We start from the raw sequence: 26,606 nt of genomic DNA, 5'->3' as shown, positions 1-26,606 counted from the left end.
ATGGCACAGCGTCAACAGGCAGTGAGTAACCTGAACATGGGCTCTCCATTTCAGGAGCAACAGACACTATCCGGGAAGACCCACTCGGCCATGTCTCTGTGGCTACCTTTCCGAGGCAGACGGAAGCTGGGGCGGAAGAACTCACTGGGGGGCTCCTCGCAGCTCCCCAAGGCCCTGAGGGAAAGGTGCCTGATGGAAGGCCGCCTCTTCGAAGATGACTGCTTCCCAGCCAGCCTGAGCTCCGTGGGCGGTGGGCCCCTGCTGCGGAAGCTGCCACCTGGCCTGCAGTGGAGGAGGCCTCCGGTAAGGGGGAGGGTGCTTCCCCACAACACACACACACACACACACACACACACACACACACACACACAGGTCAACCCAGACCTTCCTTTGGGGTGTTCCAGATGCCAGGTCTTACTCACTGCCATCGATCCCCACATGAGGGGAATGCATGAGTGCCCACATTCCCATTCTCCAGATGGAGAAAACCAGTGGTGGCACTGAGAGGGGTCTGAGAGGTGGTTTCCCTCAGCCCCTACCCAGAAATACACTGGGCAGCCACAGCCAAAGTCCTGTTGGGCCTCATCCAAGATGGCAGGGCATCCTGAGCCGCCACCAATGCCATCGGCCAGGGAGACGCATTCTCAAGTACATTCACTCCCAACCCCCAACTCAGGCCCACAGAACACATAAATTAAGAAGCTATTAATTACTTTACAACAATGTTCTTCACGTTCTAAAGTGCTTTGACAATTCCTTTAAAAGGCAACTTAATGTGTTCAAAGGCAATCCAGTCCCCACCAAACTTGATTTACGCAATAGATTTCCCAAACATGGCTGGTGAACAAAGTGGAGTCAGCTTGTGCTACAGATTCTCTGCCCTTCTGGGCCCCGTTCAGCCTGCCCATCAAAGCGTATGGCCCCAGACTAAGTCCCTTCTGTGTGCAAAATTCCCAAGAGGGCCTCCCAAACTAGATAGCAGTCAAGATTCTACTTTTCCCAGAAAATTCGGGAACAGCTGACATAGAGTCCGTCACACACCGGACCTTGGGTGAGCTGTGCCATTGCAGAACATGAGGGCTTTAGTGCTCACCACGGAGCAGAGAGCACCTGCCCCACCTCCCACTGCCGCCCCCCCCCCCCACATCTCAGTGTGGAAGGGCAAAGAGGCCATTATGTTGGGGGAAAGGGGGGGGATGAGCAGCAGGAGGAGAATAAGGACAACGGGAAGATCTCTAGGAAAAATACGAACACCCTCTAAAAGACGTACCTCCATTTTAACAGAAACTCCAAGCAAAGGCATCTTGGTACAAGTGCTGTTTCTCAGTATCGACCCAGAGTTCTCCCGGACTCTGGCTTACATGGGCTGCAAGAAGAAATGAGAAATGCGACAGGCCGAATCCATATGCCAGCTTGTCTGGGACAGCCCTAATTTCATATATATTCTATATCTATGTCCCCGTAAGTCCAGTCTTGGGGTATGGGAAACTACGGTCACCGTAGCTCAAGGAGCTTCTTCTTGGTCAAAAGGGCAGTTCCGTCTGTCCCCCACAGGAGCTACGCAGCAATCCCCAGTTCTATTCTGCCAATGCCAAAAGACTGGACCTGTGCCAGGGAGTGGTAGGTAAGTCTGTACAGCCCCTGGACACACAGGCCTGGCAGCTGCTAAGGCTGAGTGGGGTGGGAAAGAGGGCAACTGAGAGATTCCCAATGGGGGAAACGGCCACCCTGAACTCCACCCTGTAGTCTGTGCCCTTTGCCAGGAAAATGGTAACAGCCAGTCCTCTGAGGATGTATGGGAATGCCAAAACTTGCCCAAGGAGAATCCTCATTACCAGTTTACAGGTCTAAGTTTTGTCTTGGGAGAATGCGCTCACTCTGCTCTAGTCCCCATAATGAGTCCTTTTTGGCACACCAGTCACTAGATGCCCCAGCTGGAGTCCAAGCAAGCCTATCCTCACCCCGACTTTCTTTTTAGGGGAATAGAAAAAAACCCTTGGCCACAGAGGGAAGGCACAATGTAGTGATACCTGTTCCACAGACAGGGATAATGGAGCCCGGAAGGGTTGAGGCTTTCCCAGAAGGGCATAAATCAGTTACAGAGGCAGGACTTTAAGAAAAGTTTGGTTGTGTTTGGGTCCAAGTTCCTGAGGATGTGGCATTCAGGAAGCTAAAAGCTGGTCCAGGAATATGGCTCAATTCTTGGTGTCAGGTTGAGATTCCAGCCAACGCTCCTCCCCTCCTTCTGCTCACTCACTGTCTTCCTCCTTAGTATATCTTTCCCTTCTGCTAAACTGGGCTACAAGCCCAGAGAGGAAAGCAGTTGGGACTAGGCATTTCTTGCATGTAATGTCTTCAATAGATTCGCGCAGACCCTTGCAGAATGTAGGAAGTACACCCATGCAGACGCTATGTGCTCTCTGGCTTAGGTGACTGCTGGTTCTTGGCTGCTTTGCAAGCCCTGACTTTGCACCAGGACATCCTGAGCCGTGTCGTTCCCCTGAAGCAGAATTTCACTGAGAAGTATGCCGGCATTTTCCAGTTCTGGGTGAGTAACCTCCTGGTGCCTCAGCCTGGAGGAAGCCATAGGAAAGAGGCTTCTTGGAAGAGTCATGTCTTCGCCTCCTGGGCTGACCGTCTTCCACGGCAATCTTCTCTCACCGGTGGGCACTTTCTCCTTCCAGTTCTGGCACTTTGGGAAGTGGGTGCCTGTGGTGATAGATGACCGACTCCCTGTGAATGCAGCTGGCCAGCTGGTGTTTGTCTCTTCCACCGACAAACACTTGTTCTGGGGAGCTCTTCTGGAAAAGGCCTATGCTAAGTAAGATAATCACCAGAAATCCTTTCCCTTCCCTTCCCTTCCCTTCCCTTCCCTCCCCTCCCCTCCCCTCCCCTCCCCTCCCCTCCCCTCCTTCCCTTCCCTTCCCTTCCCTCCCCTCCCCTCCCCTCCCCTTCCTTTCCCTTCCCCTCCCCTCCCCTTCCCTTCCCTTCCACTCCCCCTCCCCTTCCCTTCCCTTCCCTCCCCTCCCCTCCCCTCCCCTCCCCTTCCTTTCCCTTCCCCTCCCCTCCCCTTCCCTTCCACTCCCCCTCCCCTTCCCTTCCCTTCCCTTCTTTTCCCTTCCCCTTCCCCTTCCCCTTCCCCTTCCCTTCCCTCCCCTGTCTCTGTCTTTCTGTCTCCCTCCCATCAATGCTGGGAGAGCACAAGAGGAGGCAGGTAAATTTTATGAAGTGAGACGCTGAGGCATGGCTTAGTGAATATAGAAGTGATGTATTCAGAGACTCTTATGTAGAGTTTACCCCAACTGAACAAGCATTTGGGAGTTTTGCCTTTCCCTAATGGGTGGAGTTGTTTAACAAGGATAGGAACTCAGAGTATCCTGCCCACCGGTGAGTTTTCTCCTTTGCTTTTGGGATGGAAGGAAGGAGTAGCAGGCACGTGCCCAGGGAAGAACCAAGCAGGGGGTTCACTAGACTCATTTGGACCATCCCAGGCTCCAGGATAAATGCCCCTTCCCTTCTACTCCCATGCATACTCCTTCCCTGGGCAGGCTCTCTGGCTCCTACGAAGACTTGCAGCATGGACAGGTGTCTGAAGCACTCGTGGACTTCACTGGAGTGGTGACGATGACCATCAATCCAGCAGAAGCCCCTGGCAACCTCTGGGACATCCTAACCTGAGCCACCTACAGCAGAACCCTCATTGGCTGCCAGACCCACTCAGGGGTGCGACTGGGCTGTGTACCAGCAGCGTGTCCTCCCTGCTCCCATCCCCTTCATCCACCCGCTTCTGCTCTCACTTTGGGGTGGGCCCCAAGACCCCCCTCTAGCTCTTGCTCCTAGAGTCCTGATACTCAAACCGGAGCAGCCAAGCTGAGCCCTAGGGGCCGGCAAGGCCACAGTCAAATGCAGATGGTGTGCAGACAAGCGAGCTAACAGTGACTAAGTGTCAACCAGATGCAAGGTGCTTTACTAGCACAACTGGTCTTTACTGCCTAATTTAGTAACAACCAAGAACATGGGACTAGAGTAGGGAGCCCTGGGTTCAGCCCTGCCTCTGTGAGCGACCACCACATCATCCCACATGATGGTTTAGCAGCTCCAAATCTGAGTTTGTCCTCTGTCCAATGGGACGGGAATCCCTGCAGAATGGCATCCTGACTTAGAGGCTCCAACGAGACTGTGGATGCTGAAGAGCTTTGACAACTGTGAGGGCATAGCTGGGTCTCTCCCAGCCCTCCCCATAAGCCCTTGCTCTAGCCATACAGGTCCCCATGCCCCCCCCCCCCCGCCCCGCTCCCCTGCCAAATAAGCTGTATACAGCAGTGGGCTGACAGGAGCTCTCTTGTCTCCACAGAAGGAAAGGGTGCTGGAGAATGGGCTGGTGGGCGGCCATGCCTATACCCTCACAGGAATCAGGAAGGTGGGTGGAACCAGACCCTCTGTTTCCCTTTGGGCTCCTCCTCTCTCAGGGCTTCTCACCAAGGCTTGGGTGAACGTTACTAGCTGTGCCCAGTCTGAGGGGCAAATTCTTTGCTGGGTTTTACAGGTCCTGCCAAAGCAGGTGGTGGGTTCCTGCACCAGTGCATCTATGTTCTGGAGTGATGTGGTGGGTCCAGCCTGGGCCACCTGCAGGTCACAGTCCCGGCCCCTCCTGTCCTGGGGCAGCCCTGCCAATCAGCCATCTAGCCCTGATGGGCCTCACCGCCCTTCCTCAAGGCCCCCTTTGCTCGGGGCTGCCACTGCCCATGACCTTCACATCTGGGGCTTCCTGCCCAAATTCCCAATTCTTTCTCACACACTCCTTTTCATCAGCCTCCCGGGTTCTTTCCATGGCTATTCATCTTTTGAGCTGTGCTAAGCACTGAGAGAAAGATGAATCAGACAGGGACCCGGCCTACACAGAGCTCACAGTCAGGGATGGAGACAAACCATAGGTAAGCATGGTAACGAAGCAAAGTAGAAAGTGGAGAGAAGAAAAAAAATAGATGAAAGGCTTTAGGGTCTCAGAGGTAGGAGAGAACACATTTGCCTGATTGGGTTGGGGAAAGTCAGGAAAGGCTTCGTAGAGGAGGTGACATTGAGCTGGCTCTGGAAAGGTCGGTAGATTTGTCCGAGGGAAAGGGGCACTCCTGGTGGACGGGGCTGCACAGAAAAGCATGGTTCCATCTTACGGAGCTGCTGATGTCCTCTAGACAGCCTGATGTGCCCAAGTCCTCCAGTTCCCTTTTACTCTCTCAGATTTCTTGACCTCAGCTCCCACCTGACTTCTTCTTCCTCCTCCCAGATCTACATCAGTCATGTTTGTGTGTGTGTCAAGAGCTTTTCATGAATTCTCATATTTCTTTAACAAAAATTAGATTTTATTAATAGAGTTACATGTTTGTGTCCATATTTGTTGTATATTTATTTAACATAATTAGCAAAATTTAGCACTTACTGTGTGCTAAGTCTTGTTCCAACTTCTTCACAAATGTTAACTCAATCCTCAACACACCCCTGTGTGGGGGTGTATTAGCGTCCTGGGGCTGTCGTAACAAATTACCACAAACTGAGGGGCTTCAGACAATGGAAATTTATTCTTTCACAGTACCGGAGGCCAGAAATCTGAAATCAAGCTGTCATGACAGTCTCTGCAGGTTCTGGGGGAATCCTTCACTGCCTCTTCCAGCTTATGGCGGCTCCCAGCATTCCTTAGCTAGGGATGGAGAGCTCCAATCTCTTCCTCCATCTCCTCATGGCCTTCCCCCCCACCCTTCCTTTCCCTTCTCTTAGCACTGGGTTTAGGACCCACCCTAATCCAGGGTGATTTCTTTTCTTTTTAAGATTTTATTTATTTATTTGAGAGAGAGGAGAGAGTGAGCCAGAGAGCACAAGCAGCGGGGTCGGCGGGGGGGGGGGTTGCAGCAGAGGGAGAGTGAGAAGCAGGCTCCCCCCTGAGCAGGGAACCCGACCACGGGGCTCGATCCCAGGACCTGAGCCAAAGGTAGACCCTGAACTGACTGAACCACCCAGGCACCCCTTCAGGGTGATTTCATCTCAAGTTCCTTAATTTTATTATATCTGCAAAGACCCTTTTAATAAATAGGATCACACTGGGGCGCGTGGGTGGCACCGTTGGTTAAACATCCGACTCTTGGTTTCAGCTCAGGTCGTGATCTCAGGGTCGTGGGATCGAGCCCTGTGTCCGGCTCTGTACTCAGCTGGGAGTCTGCTTGGGTCTCTCTCCCCTTCTCCCTTTGCCCCTCCCCCTGTGCTCTCTTTCTCTCTCTCTGTCTCACTGAAATAAGTAAATCAATCTTTAAAAATAAATAAATAAATAGAACCACATTGACAGATTTTTGGTAGATCTATCTTTGGGGGGCCACCTTTCAACACGTTACAGCAGATGTAGCTATTAGCTTTACTTTCCAGATGAGGAAACAGACCCAGAGAGGGTAAGTTGTGCTAGGTCTCAGCAGCTCTAAGAGGCAGAACCACTTTCTCTTCTCCCCACGCTCAGGGCCTTTGGTCTTCCATTTCAAGGTCTCATCTGGCAGGCACGGATCTCACCCAGATAGCTGCAACATTTGCATTTGGCACTCAGCCCAGCCACCTAAATTGCTTCTCGTTTTGTGCAGGTGACCTGCAAACATGGACCAGAATATCTAGTCAAGCTGCGGAACCCCTGGGGCAAAGTGGAATGGAAAGGAGACTGGAGTGACAGGTGAATGCCCGGAACGGGCTGGCAGGGGTGAGGATGGGGCAGGGCAAGCCTGTGAAGGAGTCTGCTGTCTGCACACAAATTTAAAAGTGTTCTTTGGTCTCCAGCTGGATCAGGAGAGTGTTCCGGTTGTGAAGGTCAATTGCTCACATTTATGTGATGCTTAATGACGTATAGACGGGTTTCTCATTCATTATCATAATTGAGCTAATGTTTATTGAGAGCTTGCCAGCACTGTGCTAAGCATTTTGAATTTATTTTTCCTGCCCTTATTTATTTAAAAGTAAAAATTACCTTGACTTTGAATGTGCAGAGACCTCCCTTAGGTGCAGTCTGGCATATTTCCTTCAAGCACTTCGAATATTTATTATCTCTAATCCTCTGAACAGTGCTCTTACTAGGTAGGGAGTTTTATCTCCATTTTACTGATGAAGAAACTGATGCTTAGTAAGCAAATTACTTAAAGGTTTTTGGAGTCAAATCCAGTGTTCTTTCCCGGACATGGTTCAGTGTGCTCTTGGGCCCGTTGAGTCAGAGGTAGACAGATCCAGATTGGCCCCGACCTTCTGGTTCCATGTTGTGACCTCTGGGAGCTCTGCTCAGATCAGAATGTGATTCCCTGGGTCACCTTCCAGGGATTTAGTTTCGGGCAGGAGTCTGGGCGACATGAGGGCTCACCTCATTTGCTCCTCCCAAAACCCCCCGGGTCATAACCCTGAGCTGCCTACTGTCTAGCATCTGAAAACAATTGTTTTTTATATTTTTAGTTGTTTGTGGTGGAGAAGTAATGCAGGAAAGCCTTACTCCCTTGTGGTCTGACATAGAAGTTCAAAATGACGGGCTTGAAAATACATAGTACCAACATAGGTTCAGATGCGCTTGGACATTTCATAACTTTGTGACTTCAGGAAAGTGACTTAGTCTCTTTTAACCTCTGTTTCCCAATCTCTAAAATGGCAACAAAAGTCCCTGCCTTGCCATCAGGGAAATCCAAATCAAAACCTCAATGAGATACACCTCACACCAGTCAGAATGGCTAAAATTAACAAGTCAGGAAACGACAGATGTTGGTGGGGATGTGGAGAAAGGGGAACCCTCCTACACTGTTGGTGGGAATGCAAGCTGGTGCAACCCCTCTGGAAAACAATATGGAGGTTCCTCAAAAAGTTGAAAATAGAGCTACTGTACGATCCAGCAATTGCACTACTGGGTATTTACCCCAAAGATACAAATGTAGGGATCCAAAGGGGTACGTGTACCCCGATGTTTATAGCAGCAATGTCCACAATAGCCAAACTGTGGAAAGAGCCAAGATGTCCATCGACAAATGAATGGATAAAGAAGAAGTGGTATATATATATACAATGGAATATTATGCAGCCATCAAAAGGAATGAGATCTTGCCATTTGCAACAACGTGGATGGAACTGGAGGGTGTTATGTGGAGTGAAATAAGTCAATCAGAGAAAGACATGTATCATATGACCTCACTGATATGAGGAATTCTTAATCTCAGGAAACAAACTGAGGGTTGCTGGAGTGGGGGTGGGGTGGGAGGGATGGGGTGGCTGGGTGATAGACATTGGGGAGGGTATGTGCTATGGTGAGTGCTGTGAATTGTGCAAGACTGTTGAATCATAGATCTGTACCTTTGAAACAAATAATGCAATATATGTTAAGAGAAAAAAAAAGAAGAAGATAGCAGGAGGGGAAGAATGAAGAGGGGTGAATCGGAGGGGGAGACGAACCATGAGAGACGATGGACTCTGAAAAACAAACTGAGGGTTCTAGAGGGGAAGGGGTAGGGGGATGGGTTAGCCTGGTGATGGGTATTAAAGAGGGCACGTTCTGCATGGAGCACTGGGTGTTATACACAAACAATGAATCATGGAACCCTACATCAAAAACTAATGATGTAATGTATGGTGATTAACATAACAATAAAAAAATTTAAAGAAAGAAAGAAAAATCCCTGCCTTGCAAAATTGTTAGCCTTAGGTGAGATCAAGTATGTGGAGGGCCTGGCCCAGAGCTTGGTGCCCAGTGAGGGATGAGTTACTGTTACACGTTGTTTTTAGAAGACAGGATGTGAGATTTAGTTGTTTGCAAAGCGGCATGAAGAGGAGAGAAATAATGACACTCTTGAACATTTATCCCATGTCCTCCACAATCCTTCATTCCCCACGGAAACACCCCCTTTTCTGTTTTCAGCTCAAGTACGTGGGAGCTACTGAGCCCCAAGGAGAAGATTCTACTGCTGAGAGAAAGTGATGATGGAGAATTCTGGTATCTGACCTGGGGACTCGGGACAAATGCCCTGGCTTACATTTGGACACCCAGCCTGCAAATATTTACTGGGTGCCACACGTCTGCCAAGCACCTCGTGTGCGGAGATAGGGGCCCACAGCCCCTGCAAATGGTCATGGTCCCTATGATGAGTGCAGTGACTGCTGACATGGTGCTCAGTGGACACTGGGTGCAGAGCATGGGGGTGGCTGCCTCCTTCTCCCTGACTTCCGCCCAGTCTCTTGAATCACTCAAAACACTCAAACCCAAGGTTTTGTCTTTCCTGGCCTGAAAGGGAGATAAGGAAAGAAGCCATAACTATAAACTATAAGCCACCTCAGAACACCATGACATGACTCCCACCCACCCCAAAGCCACTCACCCTCTTTTATCAAAAGCCACCAAGACGCCTTGAGCTGATGCTGTTTCTGGGTGAGGCGAGCCCCATTTGCTCCCCTTTCCCTTCGCTTTTGGTCCTTACTATTAACTTCCACCCTTGTTCCCATGGGCCACTCTTCCCCCATTCTGCACTCTTTCTAGACTGCTGTGACCCCTGTCTCTTTGGAAGTGGTCACTGAACTCAACAGCCCTGAAACTACCATTAATTTCCACTTTATAGATAAGTAAACTGAGCATCAGCCAGTGCAGATAGCATGCCTTGGGTCACAAAGTGAGTAGGGGCTAAGACTTTTATCAATGAATAGTTGAGAACCGACTTGTGCATTTATTCTTGAACACTTGTATCTCAATTGGCTAGCTAGGAATGCCTCAGTTCAGCTTTATCATTGCGATCAGCAAAGCAAGAACATTTCCCCCAGGCATGCTTTGCAGGAAGCTGCTTCCAGTGATGGGCTGGGGGTGGGGGGTGGTTTCTCGATGGCCCACCTCCCCTGATGCCTCCTCACACTCATGTAGCCAGCTTCGCTCTCCCATGTCCCAGGCCAGCTCAGCAGGACAGAAGGGTGAGGTCATGGGGCTGGGGCTGGTGGGGCTGGTGGGGCTTCTTGATTCCAGCCCCCACATTAGTCCTGATGTGTAGACGTTGTGCTGTGCCCCCTTCCTCTCCACAGGATGACACTGAGGGACTTTAAAGCGCATTTCATGCTTCTGGTCATTTGTAAACTGACCCCAGGCCTGCTGAATCAGGAGGTGGGCCAGATTCAGCATGCACCATGCAAGAGGGGAAGTGGGAGAAGGGGAGCACGGCTGGTGGCCGGATGAAGTCGCCCCAAGGTAAGCACGTGCACAGGAACTGGGGCTCTTGGGGCTAGAGTAGCAGCTTTCCAGCAAGGGTGGGGACGCGGGCGCACTGCGGGTGAGGGTGGGGCTTGTGCCCTACACGGGGCATCTGGCTGAGTGTGAGGGATTTTGCTGGTTGAGCCGTGTGCTCTGGCCCTGGGCCATGTCCTCCTCAGCCCCAGGAAGCCACAGGCACACATGCATGGTAGAAGTGGGGGTTCAGTCTTTGGTTTTAGGACAAGGCCATTTCTATGCTGAAATAACCACCCCTTAAAGGCAGGCTTGAAATAGTAATTTTGTCCTATGTATCAGGCTTGCCTGGAGGTCGGTGGTGAAACAAAATCAAGGATTCTTAGCTCACCACTTACAGGAGACAAATGTGTCTGAATTCTCAAAGTGGAGAGATTTTGTCACTGTGTCCCTTTCTCCACAGTGGAGGTGCTGAGCCATCTCTTTGGAAGGAAAGACTTGTAGGATATGATCTCAGTGGGCCAGGTGCCTTTGGCTCTGGCTTCCCCCTCTCACCACAGAGGTCCCTCCAGAGGCTGAAGCTTGGTCCCTGTTAAAATGCAAACCTCCCTGTGATCATGGACCTGTTCTCCTCAGTTAGTTAATACAGTTCCTTACTCAGGCAGTCAGTGCTTATGGGGCACAAAGTCTGTGCCAGGAACCATGCTGCGCAAAGGGGCTACAGTGATGAGAAGAGCTCTTGGTCTGTGTGTGTCTGTAGGACACAGGGTGGAAGGGGTGGGGTTGGAGGGGGGACAGAGGGAAGGCTGAGAACCCCACTCCCTCCAGATGGACCTTAGGGTGGGAATCTCAGGGCAGGTGCCCTGGGTCTGTGGGAGTGTGAAGCTGAGGGAGCCGGGGGCTTGGCTCACCTCACTTCATTCTGCTCCAGACACATTCTGGAAGAACCCACAGTTTCTGCTGTCTGTCTGGAGCCCTCAGGAGGGCAGGAGTTTCCTGATGCCCTGCAGCATGCTGGTGTCCCTGCTCCAGAAGCCCAGGCACAGGCACCGCAACTGGAAGCCTCACCTTGCCATCGGCTTCTACCTCTTTAGGGTGAGTGGGCCTCCAGGGCCCACGGCCTCGTGGGGCATCTCCCACCACTGGGTATCCTTCCTCCCTGTTTCCTGTCCTCTTCACCATCTGTCTCTGTCTACACGCAGACTTGGGTGCAGACCTTGGCTCTGTCCCTTGGGAATATGTGATCTAGAACACGTCACCTGCTGGCCCTTGAGCATCAGCTTCCTCATCTGTAGAGTGGGGACACTGATATTTACGCAAAGGGTAGACCAGAAGGACACCGCATGCCAGTGCTCCTCATGGGGCCCGGCACACAGTTCATACAATCAAGACCGCTGTTCTTTTCCTCTCCCAAAAAGTCAGGGTTGCCTTCCATCACCCTTTTCCAGAATTCCTGATGATGAATTAAATGTCACTGACTAGAATAGCAAGTCTTATGGGAGAGACAGGGGCCCTTGCGGGGAGCCTTCTTACATATCAACCTCCATTAGTTTGTGCTTGTGGAAGAGTTGCATTCCCTGCCCAATGAGGCCTCTCTTTTTTCTGCTTTTCAGTTGAGCAAGGTGAGTGCCACACTTGACCAGCTGGCCCTGGTTTGGAGTGATGTCACGTGTGAGGTTCAGCTCGACTGTAGCAGCCTTACGTGAGGAGCCGTGAGCGTGTCCGGCAACAGTGCCAAAGGGATGAGTGCTTGCCATTCTTTTTACCCAAGGACCCTGAGAAATCCTTCTGCCTCTTTGGGGTGGTCTCTGAGCCTGGTGTAGAACCAATACATGTTAGAATTTATTAAATCCCTGCGTAAATAGCTAGCACTGATATTGAGGACCATCCCGGTGTCAGAAGAACGGTAAATCATAGTCTTAGAGCCTGAGTTATGAAGCCCATAGTAAAACAGATCTGTAACATATGGACATCAGGAGACCAAGCAGCCCACCTCCTTAGGGACAAGGGACAAAGGCTTGGGAAAATGGGACAGAAACACAGACAGGGGACAGGAACAAGTGTGGCTCTCATGTGCAGCGGGAGCCTAGAGGAGCAGCTGAGAAGGTTGGAGGGACCCCAGCCTCTGCGTGCGTGGCGGCTATTATTTTGTTTCCCAAAGTAAACAGGAGTGGAAAACTGCATTTTCTCAAATTAGATTGAATCAAGTAAAAGGGTTTTTGTAAAAGAAACTATTTCTGTATTAGGTGTCTTGGGTCAGTTTTGGATTTTTTTCCTCCTGTAGGAACACTGAAGGCTCCCAAAGTTCCCCATAAATTTTTTTAAGTTATTTATATCATGCATATTTCTAAATAGACTTCGGGTCAGCCTACAATAAAACTGTAAACAGAACAAAACTATAAGCCAGTTAAAATTTATAAGGCAAGAAAAAAGTCATATATGGATAAGGTAAGCAGTTGAGTCTACAGGGAACGCTAAACCTAGGACAGCTAATATGGCTGATTATAAAATTTAGTTCTGAGATTCCCAGTAGCCAAGGCAAAAATGGCAACAGGATGATTCTCTAGTTCTTATTGTCTGATAAAGGAAAGCATGCATCATCAGGAGGTACATTTTGTTTCCTTAGCCTTGAACCTGTGAAATGTTTTTATGTTAGATGGGTAACGTCTTTGTTATCTTTATATAAACTGGAGTGAAGAACCAGCATATGGTCCTCCTCTCCCTCTACAACCCTTGAGTGAGAGCAAAGGGGAAAGGCAGCAAGAAAGAAAGATAGGGAAAGATGGGGAAATAAAGGAGGGAGAAAGGACAGAGAGAGAGAAAATAAGAGAGAGGGAGAGAGAGAAAGAGAGAGAGAGAGAGAGAGAGAATATGAGATAAAACAAAAGACACACGCCCAGGCAATGTGAAAGGCAGAGCCTGATTCAGGTCTTCTGAACTTTTGTCCAGTTCTCTTTCCCCTTCACTGAGATGATGTAGAATGTCCAGTTTATCTGTACGTAGCTGTTTTACTGTAGGTGGGGAGATGTTTGGTGGTCCACCAGTATCTGTGACCATAGTCATGTCATAATCAACCTTGAAATTACATCACATACATGGAGGCAGCATCAGGGAGTGTAAAAGACAAGGACTTTGGAGCTCAGCTGCCCTGAATTCCAACGCTGGCTGGGACTCTTACCAGCTAGGTGACCTTGGGCACATGACCTAACTTGTCTGAGACTCAGACCCTTAACCGTAAAATGGAAAGTGCAGACACAGTGACATTTCTCACGTCATTTGTATACAACATTGTTTTTAATGTAAAGTTAAATGGATTGACATGTGTTTCATCAGCCCCACATAGGATTCCAGCAATGGTGCTCATTCCTGACATGTTGTGTTTTTTCCCCTCCACTGCTCACCCCTTTATCCTTCCCCTGGAGCAGGTTGGGTTTGGCTAATCAGAGATCACCTTCATCCTGTCTCCTGGCCAAGGACCCCAGGGCTGGCTAGAAGCCCTGGGTATCGTCTTAACTGGGGCTCTTCCATCCTCCACCCACAGTACTATGGTGACCAGAGGAGACTGCCTCCTGAGTTCTTCTGGAAAAATACTCCCCTAAGGTGGCCCGAAGCATTTCTCACAAAGAAGGGAGTCAAGAGCTGCAGCTGGAGCCAGGGACATACCTCATCGTGCCCTGCACCTCTGAGGCTGGCCAGGAGTCGGAGTTTCTCCTGAGAGTCTTCTCCAGGAAGCACATCTTTCAGTAAGGACATAGGACTCCCCTGGAGTTTGGGGCCCCCTCGGGCCAGGGGAAGTATGGAGGAGGAGGCGGAAATTGCAGAGGACGGGGTCTGTGTGGCCAACACAGGAGAGGGGTAGGGAGAGCATGGAGCTCCCTGCACGGGGAGCGCCCTTCCTTTCCTCCTCCCCACTCTCTTAAGAAATGAACAGTCTGCTAGACATTCAAGAGAAAAAGCTAGACTAGGCCTGGCCCCTGCACTCCGGAAGCTCAAGGCCTGGAAGGGACAGGGACGTATGAGCAGTGATTTATGCTATACTATGTCCAGTGCAAGCATTTACCTACACAGGGTGTTAGCAGAACATCAAGGAGGAGCATCTGAGCCAAACTCCCGTGGTCCTGGGGGAAGCAGGGGTGGCTTTGGGGAGGTGTTAATTTCTAGGAGCTGCATAGGGGTTGTGCACATGAGGGGAGGCTGTCATCAATGAGCAGGCTTAGATCCATAAGTGTGCGCAAGTGAATCAATAGACACGCATCCCAGCCCAACTTCTGCTGCTGCTTATGATTGTTTTGACACGACAGCCCTTCAGTGCTTAGAATCCAGTTCTCTTTCTTTTTTATTGGTGGTTTGGCTCTATGTAGTCTGACTTGACCTCGAGCCTCACTGCCTGTCCATGCTGATAGTATATATGAGTAGGAGTCGTTTGGTGTAGGTGGGGACAGTGAAAGGCATGCCAGGCGTGGAAATGAGCAACAGCCCGGGGGCATGTGGGGAGCAGTGTGTGGGGCCATGTGGCTGGACTGTCTACTCCAAGGAGAAGTGGGGGGAAAGGCGTGAGAGCGGGGCGAGCCCACATGGCAGATCAGTTAAAGGACTTGGAAGATGTGTTCCCAGGGGAGGGAGAATATTGGCCAAATGCTCTCAGGAAGTAATTCTGCCTTTTGTTTTCCCTCAGTGAAATCGGCTGCAACGTCAGTGCTGTCTTCTCTAAGGTGCGTAGGCAGGGGGCATTCCACACGCTGGGACCGTTTCCAAAGGACGGTGGGCTTCTCCCCTCATGTTCATATGTTGGGGGAAGAAGTCTGCAGATCCTGAGGACCCTACTCTACGGCACCCATACTATGTTCTCTTTTGTGCCCTAAGAGTCCCTAGTTCTGCTGTTTTTACACCAGGAGAACTGCCCTTCTGGTCAGGTCCTTGTCATGGAGGGCCCAGAGTGCCCAGTACATGAGTTATACATCGACTTGCTTCTGCTTCTTTCTACCTGGTGTTTCTTTTACCCATTTCACTGTCTGCTACTTCTCCAAAGCCAGTGAGAATTGGAGAAACAAAAGATGTGTGAATGCTGTGGTAGAAAACTTAAGACGGTGCTCAAGGTCCAACTTATAGATTTCTGGAGCCTGGGGGTCATGAGACAGTGTGTGCATGAGCATCCATTCATCTAGGTGAATGATGAGGTCTTTCCATGTGTCTGTTCCTCTAGGAAATAGTGGACCAAAATGAAGGGCAGGATGAATTCTTCACTAAACTCTTTGAGAAGGTAAGTTGGCCAGGGGTGGTGGCGAGCAGAGGGCAAAGCAGGGGACAAAGTGGAGCATAGAATTCCATGGAGGATATGTTTGCAGCTGCCTGATCCTGGTACAAAGTCTGATGTAAGGTTACTGTTCCCCAAACGGCCATTTTATATTCAAATCCTCAAGTTTTTAGACAAGTAAGTGGAAGTGGATTGTCTCCAGAAGGCTCCTGTAAAATGCATATCTGTTCTTGGAAGTGACTTTGATTAGTTGTAGGAGAAACGGCTTTAATCTTTAATCCCTGAGAAAAAGGAATGTAGAGTTTAGAATCCGTGTTGGCAGTGGGTGCAGAGCATGGTAATGACAAGCCCAAGGGGCCTGGGGGAGCCCAAGGAAGAAGACCCCTTGGGTGGTCACCTAGAGAAGGGATAGGGCTGGGAAGAGGGCATTAGGGAAGAGAGGGCCTGGGGCTGCATACCTGGTCCCCTTGAGGCCTTTCCTTAAGCTGACCCAGATCAGGAGGCCAGTGGTGTGAGGTCGGGCTCTGGAAGCCACTCTGTCCCTAAGCTGCAGGACACTAGGTCCGTTGAGGAATAAGACACAAATACACTAGAAATCTGGCATCTGACAGCTTAGTGATGTCATTAAAACTACAAGGGCATGAGCCCCTCGTGTTAGTAACTCTCCGGATTTAATTCACAATGTGCCTGCCCACCAGTCTTCTCTCATATTCACCCCTGGCATTTTGCCTAATGTAGCCAGAGAGGATAGTTAGAATCTTACCTGTGTTGTTCATAGATGTTTTCCTCCATACCAGGGGTTTCCAAACAGTTTCTGTTGCAGTCCTTTTATCAAATGGAATCTCATTGAGAACCCCAATATATATAAAACAGATAAAACTGATATATTATGAATATGTATCTGTTTTATAAGCTCACATTGATGATACTTACATTTCATTTATATTTTTTAAGGTTAAATTTTTTTTTAAAGATTTTCTTTATGTGAGAGAGAGTAAGCACAAGCAGGGGGAGCAGCAGAGGGAGCGGGAGAAGCCGGCTCCCCGCTGAGCAGGGAGCCCGATGCGGGGCTCGATCCCAGGACCCCGGGATCACGACCTGAGCCGAAGGCAGACGCTTAACCAACTGAGCCCCCTAGGCGCCTCTTTAAAGTTAAATGTTAATGTAAAGCGTTGCTTCTGATAAACTCTAAAATTAAAACTTGGAGCCTTGGCTGAAGATCTCTTATTAAGAATAAAATTCAAACCAAATTGTTTGCTGAACTCCTGAAGCATCTTGATGAAACTCAGTTTGACAAACACCATTATTAGACTGTTTCTTATGAGTCCTGTCCTGCTGGGGTTCCCTGGGCTTGACACCCGGGCTCACTTACTCTGCCCAGAAGTGGCGTATGTTCCGTGCAGAGCAGGGCTGGGGTGACTTCCCAGCTCTCTTCTCCTGCAGCTCCTCTGCATCTAATGAACCTTCGGTAATGATAATTTTCTCCTGCTACTCTGCTCCCACTTCAGTATCCAGAAATAAATGCAGTGCAGCTGCAGAAGATCCTGAACCACATGACCTGGTCAAGTGAGTATTTCAGAGTCATCCTGTAGGACTCAAGGGGCACGGCTCTTCTGAACTCCGGGTCTGCTCTCTTTCCCCTGTGGGACACATGAATTCCTGCACCAGGGTCCCCTAAGCAGCTGTGTCTTACACCAGGGTGGGTCATGTAGCAGTAGAGAAATTTATACAGCTTGGAAAATAGATTTTTTGTTTTTTGTTTTTGGGGTTTTTGGTTTTGTTTTTGCTTTGCTTTGCTTAGTTTGGGTGTGTAGAGATACATAGCTATGAAACTAAAGATTTCTGATGTTTTGCTAGTCTGGGAAGAATATCTGAGTACTTCTTTCTTGGCATATAAATTCCATGTGGAAGAACTGTACCCAGCCTGGCATATAAACATTGTATTTATATACAATGTAAGTGTTGACTAGCCCTCCCAGGGAGCTTTCTAATGGACTCGTATTTAAGTTGACCAACCTTCAAAAATTTGAAGGAGGGGAGCACATCCCCTCAGAGGGCTGCAAATGGCCAGTATGGATGCCCTCACAGGAAATTTGAGATATATTGTTAAGAAAGTTTAAAGTCCATGGAAAATTTTTTATATGTATATTTCAAGTGGGAAGAACATGATTTCTCCAGGGAGGAGAATGAATTTCAAAACAAAGAAAGTAAACCAAACAATTAACAGGTATTTGCCACCTAACATATGTGATTGATTCTCCTTTATATGAAGCCAAGACTTCAAACCCAAACAAATTAGAGTCTAGGGTGTTGTATAACTCAGGGCTTGAAATAATTTCCAGATGGCTCCTCAAAGCCAAATTCAGGTATTATAAAAGAACCAGAAGGAGAGATTCTAGAAATTATAGAATATAAGAATCCCCCACCACCACCCGCGACACACATACCCTGGAAAATAAATTCTAGGGAAATTATCTAGAAGAGATAGTCTGAGCACATTTATAATTTTTTAAATGTTTTGATCACAAGTATGCAAAGTGGTTTTCCAAAGAATGTGTGGACAAATTGCTTTCATTTAGTCCTATGAGAGAATTTTTGGATTGACAGATCAGAGAACTACTGTGGTTTTGGGCAAAATACTTGGCAAAGTATCTGATGGTAAATGATGACATGTGGGTTGGGAAGTAGCAATATGAGATGTATTCACAAGTCTGATTACCGTTCCCAAGAGTTATATAAATGCGAAACCAGAGGGGTAATTCTATGTTATAGATGAGAGTCTGTAAGTATAGATGAGAGTCCCTGGTTTCTCCCCTTCACTTCCTCAGGTTTTATCAATGACTCAGAAGAGGACACGGGAGGTAGGCTTACCAGATTTGCAGATGGCACATTAATATAATAGATAGCTGAACTGAAATTCACAATGCTCATAAGCTGTGTCCCCAAACCAAAAAGATGAAACAGAGTCAGGATGATAATTAAAAACTGCCATTTCATTATTTTTTAAAAATTGATTGCCTAAGTTCCTGGCAGACAAGATCTCATTTTTGTGGCAGTTTACGTAAAGAAAGATATCTGGTTAATATAGTTAACCTGGAGCTTAACACGAGCTCATAGTTTCAAGTTGCTGCTAGATAAGCTAATCTAAATTCAGGCTATATTTAATGAAAATGTTTAGATTTGTATTTTTGAAATTGCCTTCCAAGGAGTATTAGACACTATGAAGTTTTAGGAAATGTTCCATGAAATAAAAGGGGTTAGACTCTGTGGTCAATTGTGCTCAGGGAATTCTGCATTAAACAAAAACAAAATTTCGGTGCTGGCTTCTCAGTACCTATTATGTGCTAAGATGCATGGTGAATGGATAAAAGGGTCTCTAAATACAAAATATTTCAAATATAGTTGAACTCAAAACCCTTTCTCCGCAGAACACCATCATTGGAACATAATTTGGGAAATACAACTTGAAAATTTGGGAAGTCATAGTCCCCTTGTACTCTGCTTCATTAAACTGCAGCTCAAGGAGTGCATTCTGGTCTTGGTACCACATTTAGAGAGAAGATGGCAAAGCATAGGGTCTAGAAGAAGGCAAAGAGAGTTTAGAAGCCACGTTTAGTACGGAGAGGAGACGTTGAAGAGCAGACATATGCCTGTCTATGCCTTTCTGGAGGCAGAACTCGGACCAGGGACTGAATTTTGCAGGAGATTCCTTTGGAAATAACATAAATTTCTCCTGACTGGAGCTATGCCTCCATGTGAAAAAGCAAACACCCATAACCGAGAGACCGTCCACCAAACATCTGAGGAAAGGATCCCCCAGTTTAGGTGGAACTTGAACAGATTGATCTCTCAGCTCTCTTTCAGATTTGGGAGTCCGTGACTCGGTGAGGTACCCATATCCTAGGTACCTGGGGCTATGTTCACCTGCCTATGGTGGAAGCAAAGCCAGGCTGTAACCGGCTCATCTCCACAGGGCTTTATGGTGCTCTTTGGGTATAGGAACCACCACTGAGCCTTCTCTCTCTGCTGCCCTCTTGTTCTTACTCCCTGCTACGCCCCCATAAATGATGGTCATTGGAACCTACAGGGGGCCTAGACAGCTCAGCCTCTTCCCATTCAGAAAAGGGCTGTGCCGTCCTAGGGCCACCCCCATGCACACTCTTCCTGTCCCTCTGCAGGTCTGGGGAACGCCCAGCCTCTCTTCAGCCTGGACGCCTGTCAGGGGATCCTGGCCCTGCTGGACGTATCTTTTCAGGTTTGTGGCAGGAGGCATGCTGCTGCTGGTGGAGAGCCTCGAGCTGGGCCAGGCTGCCTGGGTTTGAATTCCAATCCAAGCACTTCCTAGTCGTGCGATCTCAGACAAGTCACGTAGCCTCGTTGTGCCTTCAGGCCCTCGTGTGCAGCGTGGAGATGCTATTAAAAGCTACTCTGTAGTATCAGCGGGAGAATGCACGTAGGGTAACCCAGGCAAAGTGCTTAGTGCTGTCATCCAAGGAGTGGTGAATATTAGCTATGAATAATAAGAATCTTATTTGCCGACAGTGAGGATGAGGCAGCTGCAGGGGGGTGGTGGTTAGGAGCAATCCTCTGGGTAAAAAGACTCTGTTCCAGGAGACTCAGGCTCCCAAGTTTTGCAGTTGGTGACCAGGCAGTGGCTGCTCCCATTTACAGAGCAGGAAATCAGAGGTCAGTAAGCTCAGTGGCATGCCACAGACTCTGCTTTCCTGGCTCTCAGCCCTGTGATGTTTCTAGCAAACCCTCTGCCTTTCTAAGTGGACAATTTAATCACAGTTTAATTATCCATGGTACAGAGGGGCACGTAGAATGGAGAGTGTGGGGTGGGGTTTGCAAATATAAAAGCGGTCTTTGAAGAAACGTTGCAGAAGACAGCGTGCGGCGGTGGGCAGGTGTGCCGGCATCGGAGGAGGTCCCAACCTTACCACTGGCTGCATGAACTTCAATAGGAGCATCCTCTCTGAGCCCCCGTTTTATCATCCATTACAGGGGGAGAGTGAATACCTACCTCACCTAGGAGGTGAAAATGAAGTGATGTAGGTCAAGCATATAACTCGGGCTCAAAGAGAGGTGTGTGTGGTGGTATGTTGACCTGGTCTCCTTGATGCAGAGGTATTGGGACATGATACAGTCTACAAGGCCAATCATTAAGCTTTTAACTTTTTTTAAATTTTTTTATTGTTATGTTGATCACCATACATTACATCATTAGTTTTTAATGTAGTGTTCCATGATTCATTGTTTGTGCATAACACCCAGTGTTCCACGCAGAATGTGCCCTCTTTAATACCCATCACCAGGCTAACACATCCCCCCACCCCCCTCCCCTCTAGAGCCCTCAGTTTGTTTTTCAGAGTCCATCGTCTCTAATGGTTCGTCTCCCCCTCTAAGCTTTTAACTTTTTATAAAATGACTAAATATAAGAGCCACCCTGTGACAGACTCCTTCCAGAAGTTGGTTTTAACAATAATGGGGAGAAAAAGTTACTGTTTTTTTATTTAAATCACATCAGATTGGCTGTGTCAAAATATCCTTTCTCACTGAATGTTAGCTGTTGTCATCACCAACATCCCCTCCATCATCAGTCTTCTCCCAGTGCGGCTGTGTTTCTGGCTCCTGCTGTCCCTTTCTAGCAAGGGCGAGGGAGCCCAGGGCTGGACTGACCAGCCAGCAGAAGCCAAGCAGGGCTATCAGACAGGGAGCTGGGCTGTCCACAAATTACACCCTGTTGTGCGGAGGGCCAATTGCTGCTGCCAGGGGTGTGAAGGCAACTCCCCTAGAGGCTTTGACCTTAACCCTCTATCAGCTTAATGCATCTGGTACTGTGAGCATCCAAGAGTTCAGAGACCTGTGGAAGCAGCTGATGCTCTATCAGGTAAGAACAAGTCTTAACCACACCTCCTTACGGGGGTGGGGGGCAGAGATGGCAGTTCTGCGAAACTGTGTAAGGCACCACGCCTCTTTCAGCCCCGTGTACCCCACTGTTCACCCAGCTGCTCTACCCTCCCTTCAGTGCGCCCGCCTTCCCCCTCTCCCAAACTCAGCCTGTTCCAACAGTCTCCTGGATTTCTAAAGTGTATGTCTGATGATGTCGCTTCTTACTGAAAGCTTTTTAAGACTCCCCACGGTCGTCAGTTAAGGTCTGAACTCTAGCATGGCAATTAAAGTCCTGCATCAGTTGGCTTCTTCCTATTTTTCCAGTTCTTACTCACCACTATCCGCCTTGTCTCCTGAGTCTGAAAGCTGGCAGCCCTTCAAGGTTTGGAGAATGTGCCGAAGTCAAGTACATTTGGCTATACCCAGGCTGTCTATCCGCATGACAAAAAACCACTCCATATCTCAGAAGCCCGGACCCTCTGCCTATTCTTGTCCTGGCAGCAGGCCCTGCTGGCAGGGTCTCACGTTGGCCGAGGGTCCACTGCTACATGGACACGGGGGCATGGAGGGGCTCTCGGGTGGTGCTTGGACACGCCTGGCTCCTGAGCCTTTGGTGTGGGTTCTTCACAGGAGGTTTTCCACAAGCACGACAGTAACCAGTCGGGATACCTGAACAGGACTCAGCTGCAGGCCGCCAGGAGGGACGCAGGTAGGCACAGGCTGAACAGGGGCTGCAGGCCGCACCCTCGCCGGGCTGGGAGAGCAGGGGGTGCGTCACTTCTGAAGTAATTTTAATGTGCGGAGTTGCTCCCAGAGGCCTGAAGATGTGGATCTGCAAATCACGGAAACATTTATTATCACTCTCACTGTGGTCACAGCCGACATTATTGAGGGCTGGGGATTCCACGCTCTCGTTTAATCACCCACACCGAGTGATAATCCCCACTTTACAGAGAAGTTGCAGCTCAGAGAAGTTAGGTAACTTGTCTGGAGCCTGAATCCAGGACTACCAGGCCCCAAAGTGGATGTTTTTGACCACTCTTGAGCAGACTGCCTCCTGCCTTGAAGGCCAACATCCCAGTCAATAAAAAGATCCTCATGCTGGTGGCCCAAGGGGCAAGAATGGGGAGTCGAGATGGAGATAAATTTAATGGACTACATAATTAACTCATACTGAACCCCATAAAAGAAGACCCCCGTGTCATCAGGATTCAGGTCCTGGAAGGGGAGAGAGCTGAAGAGGCCTCAGGTGGTGGGGAGGGGGCATGAGTTCCCCAGCACCCATGACCGGAGTCTGTATTCCATGCAGGAATCGTGCTCAGTGATGATGTCTGCCTGCTGATGCTTATCCGGTACAGCGGCCCCAACCTCCAGATAGACTTCGTCGGCTTTGTCCACTTGATGCTGCGTGCAGAGAACATGGAGGGTGAGCTGGTGGGAAGGAGGCAGGGCCAGAGTTCCCTCTGCACTCTTTGTGGATTGCCCACCTGTGCCCAGTTCAAGCAGGAGGGAGGACAGCAGCTGGCACAGAAACAACAGGCCAGGAGCTATGGGGGACGCTGGCTCTGTGCCCGAGAAACCCAGCTGCATCGCAAGCTCATGTACACCCCATCTGTCCCAGGGGCAAAGGCTTGAGGCAGCTCACTTACCCTTGTAAAGTGTGGCCACATGGGGCTGAAACCAGGTTCCCAGGCGAGGGGATGGAAGAGAGTAACCAGTTCGTAATGTTTCCTTTTAGCTGTGTTTTAGCTGTGTTCCTTTCTGCTGCATTTTCACAGATGCCTTCCAGAACTTAACCCAAGATGGCAAAGGGATATACCTCCAGAAGCCAGAGGTAAGCCTTTGTCCATGGGGTGGACTCACATCATCTTAGGCAGAGAGGGCCACGGCAGGTGTAGGCTCTTGTGAAGGAGCAGGGTTCTGGGGCCTTCGTTCTACTGAGTTGGGGATGTGGCCCTGCATTCACTGCACTCATCCATTCATTCGTCCGCTCTTTACTGAGCACTCAGTCTGTGCTGGGTGCATAGCCAGGGACCTAGACCCTGACTCAGTGGACCCAATGACTGTGACCACAATAATGCCATGGAACAAATCCACCCAACTTCAGCTCTGACAACAGTACTCACTGAGTTCCCCAGGTACATGTTTGGGAGTGAGTGCATCTCCAACTGGCTGGCTCGTGATTGGTGGGTGAACTGGGAGCTTTGCTGGGGTACCTTCATCGAGGAAGCTCTGGCCAGGCCTCCTCATTGTCTCTGGACAATGGCAGAAGTACAGGGGAGCGAGCTTACACATGCAGGGCCTTCCAGATCAGGTACTTCGTGCTCTGCAACTCATTCTGTTGTCCAAAGCAAGTCACATGGCCAAGCCCACTTCCAACACATAGGGAAATAGGCACCTTGAAGTCACTTGCAGAGGGCATGGACACAGACTGGGTGAAGACCCAGGCCAGCAATGAACTCCAGCACAGACAGTAATAGGGGAGCTGGTCTGAATAGGGCATTTCACAGAGGCCTTTTTGGAGGAGGTGACATCAAAGTTGAAATCTTGATGATCAGAAGGAGCCAGGGAGGCAGAGTGGAGAGTAGGAAAGGCTCAGGCTAGAGGGAACAGCGTGTGCGGTCCTGGCTAGAGTAGAGAGAATGACAAAACTGGCTCAAGATGAGTCTGAAAAGATCAGGGTCAGATCTTTCTCAGGAGCTGGCCTAGCCTTTCCCCTATGGGCTGGGATTCTGATCTTGTGTGGGTAGCCTCTTCTTGCACCTCATATAGTGGTTCACACATAATAGGAGCTTGACAAATGTTTATTAGTGAATTAGTGAATGAGATGATATGCCGATAAGACAAATCTGTGCCTGACACTGATGGTCTTCCCTGATGATTCAAACCGCATGGATTTACTGAGCACCTACTGTATGTCAGATGTGGCACTAGGTAGAGTTGGCTGCAAAGACATTGGAGTCTGGAATTAAATTATCTGTTCTTGCTTTGTAAAAATACGTCCTCTGTTTGGGCTGCTTAAAAAGGGTCTAGTAAAAGCTGAGGTTTCTTCCTTGACCTCCAATGTCCATTTTATGTAATATCTTTCCAAGATATTGGGATCCTCAGTATGTGTCTTGCCTCAGTCACAGTCGTATTTGAATGTGAAGACAGGATTCACCTGGAGGGGCAATGGTTAGAATCTTCTGAGCCCATTTCCATCTCCAATCCCCAAGCTCACGTGCTGATCCCAAGCAGTCCCTCCATAGTGCAGGCTCAGAGCTGGGAGGTAGGACAACATGAACGTGCAGTTGAAAGAGGGCAGCCCACAGCCCACGCAGGCTGCAGCAGTGCAATGTGCCATCACGGGAAGAGAACTGGACTGGGACCTGAGCTGAACCCACAGCGCTGCTTGTAACTAGCTGTGGGACCCTAGGCGACTCAACTTCAATATATATGGGCCTCAGCTTCCCCACATGTGAAATGAGTGAGCTGGTGTCTCTAAGATCCTCTTCAGCTCTGACCATCTCTGGCTCCACGAGAAGGAGATCCTCAGGGCCATCCAAGGAAGTCTATAGGGAGTGGCAGCCAACTTGTTGGAATTTCACGCTGGTTTTCTCTGATGCCATTGGTAACGCCATCATTGTCCTCTTCATCACCAACATCAGCAGCAGCAACATTCTGATGTAATTGGCCTGGGGAGTGGTTTCTCCAGAGATCCCCTCTATTCGAGTCAGAGGGTCTGTTCATCACACCCACATAAAGCTGTCAGACAAATGGGCCCATAAATGTAAACATGTAGAATATGCTCTAATGGATTTCTGCTACCCAGTTGGTCCACACACCTGCACACTGCTGTCATGAGAATGCCAAATTAAATTCATGGCAGAAAATTGCATTGATTGTTGAATACAGAATCAGCCAGTATCTTGGGTATCATCATTCACCGGCACCATGAGAAGTCAAGGTTGATTATATTTCAGGTTGATTTATACATACTACCAGATGGTGTGGTCCCTCTGGCTAAACCATCCATTACTGTCCTGTCTCCATGGCTTCCCAGGAACGAGGGGGAGGAGGTCCCAAGTGCTGTGTCAGGCTCCAGGGTCTAGTGACCAAAAAATGAATCACCCCTTAGCTGAATGTCAGAGGTCTGCCTGAACTGACCGTAATTTGCTTTTGCATTATGTCCAGTGGCTGATGATGACTCTGTACTCCTGAGAAGGCTGGGGCCCTATATACCTTCACCGAGGATGCTGCGTATGGCTCAAAGGTAGCCTTCAGCTGAGACCAATCCACACTCAACCCATTTACTGTTCTTCAGGACCATGTCTCCAGTCATCATCTCCTCAGCTGGGAAGTTTTCTTTTCTGCAGATCTCCCCTTCAGATAGGCAGTGTGCAAAAAGGGAAAGGAATTAGCAGAGATTGCCTTGGACTTGTAAAGACCAACTGTCATTCTCAGGCCACAACCTTTTCACAAGCAGAGATGTACCTGATGTGACCTAAGCAATCTGACTCCAGAATTGGTGTCTCAACCTTTAACAATACTGCCTCCATGGCTGTCCAACTTAAATGACCTTAGTCGAATGTTGCCCATTCGGGGTAATAGTCTAGGTTTTAAGATCTGAAGAGGGACTAGTATGTCCTTAAACAACTGCACCAGCTTCTAGAAATCGGTGGATTCAGGCTAAATTTCAACTGTGTGGAGGTGGGGTGGGGCTATATCGAGCTTTCAAGAACACAGAAAATGAGAGGATTGGCAGAGTCCAGGTGGGTTGGGCTGGCTCTGGCATTTGAGGTCACTGGATGATCTTCTGCTACGGTATCTCCAGATGGTTGAATTTGGGGCCGGAACCAGTGGATTTAAAACACCTGAATTCTCCAAGAGCTTCCTGCATATAATAGGTGCCAATCTGTTTACTTGACCTATGGACTATCAGATCCATTTCAAATCAGTCCCCAAAGCCTCTGTGTGCCAACTTTAAAGAAGAACAACCAATCCATGCTATATCATAGAGCTAAGCAGTAGATGGTTGGTATCTCTGATTCTTTGAACTACCATGCTGCGTCAGTTTCACAGCATCCCTCTCAACCCAGAACCTGGAGGAAAACCAGAATAAAGACCATCTCCCAAAGTCCATACATTTTACTCACAGGTTAGCAACCCAGAGCCATTTGTTAAAATTCTATTTATTCTTGATTTCCAAACTGTTCTAATAGACATGACTGTCTGGTTTCCAAACCCATAAAAGACTAAAGGAGGAAGCTGAATAAAAGGGTGTCC

General features: G+C 48.9%; 1 protein-coding gene across 1 annotated transcript; it reads left to right on the top strand.

Annotated features, from left to right (window-relative positions):
• CAPN14 (calpain 14) lies at positions 1–25,541 on the top strand. Its single transcript, XM_088026615.1, is given in 23 exon segments — positions 1–303; positions 1,555–1,624; positions 2,430–2,548; positions 2,685–2,821; positions 3,549–3,723; positions 4,358–4,420; positions 6,618–6,703; positions 8,912–8,986; positions 10,057–10,142; positions 10,145–10,219; positions 11,127–11,290; positions 11,809–11,817; positions 13,737–13,812; positions 13,815–13,938; positions 14,871–14,907; positions 15,399–15,455; positions 16,958–17,015; positions 19,628–19,692; positions 21,271–21,339; positions 21,972–22,050; positions 22,651–22,767; positions 23,120–23,175; positions 25,515–25,541. Coding segments are annotated over 23 exon segments (2,127 nt in total).
• Positions 25,542–26,606: the final 1,065 nt, after the last annotated feature.

Source organism: Eumetopias jubatus, unplaced genomic scaffold (genome assembly GCF_037043125.1).
Source record: "Eumetopias jubatus isolate StellerSeaLion01/CBP00866 unplaced genomic scaffold, mEumJub1_p1.0 scaffold_9, whole genome shotgun sequence".
Lineage (NCBI taxonomy): Eukaryota > Metazoa > Chordata > Mammalia > Carnivora > Otariidae > Eumetopias > Eumetopias jubatus.
This window is presented reverse-complemented; position numbering and strand designations above follow the sequence as displayed.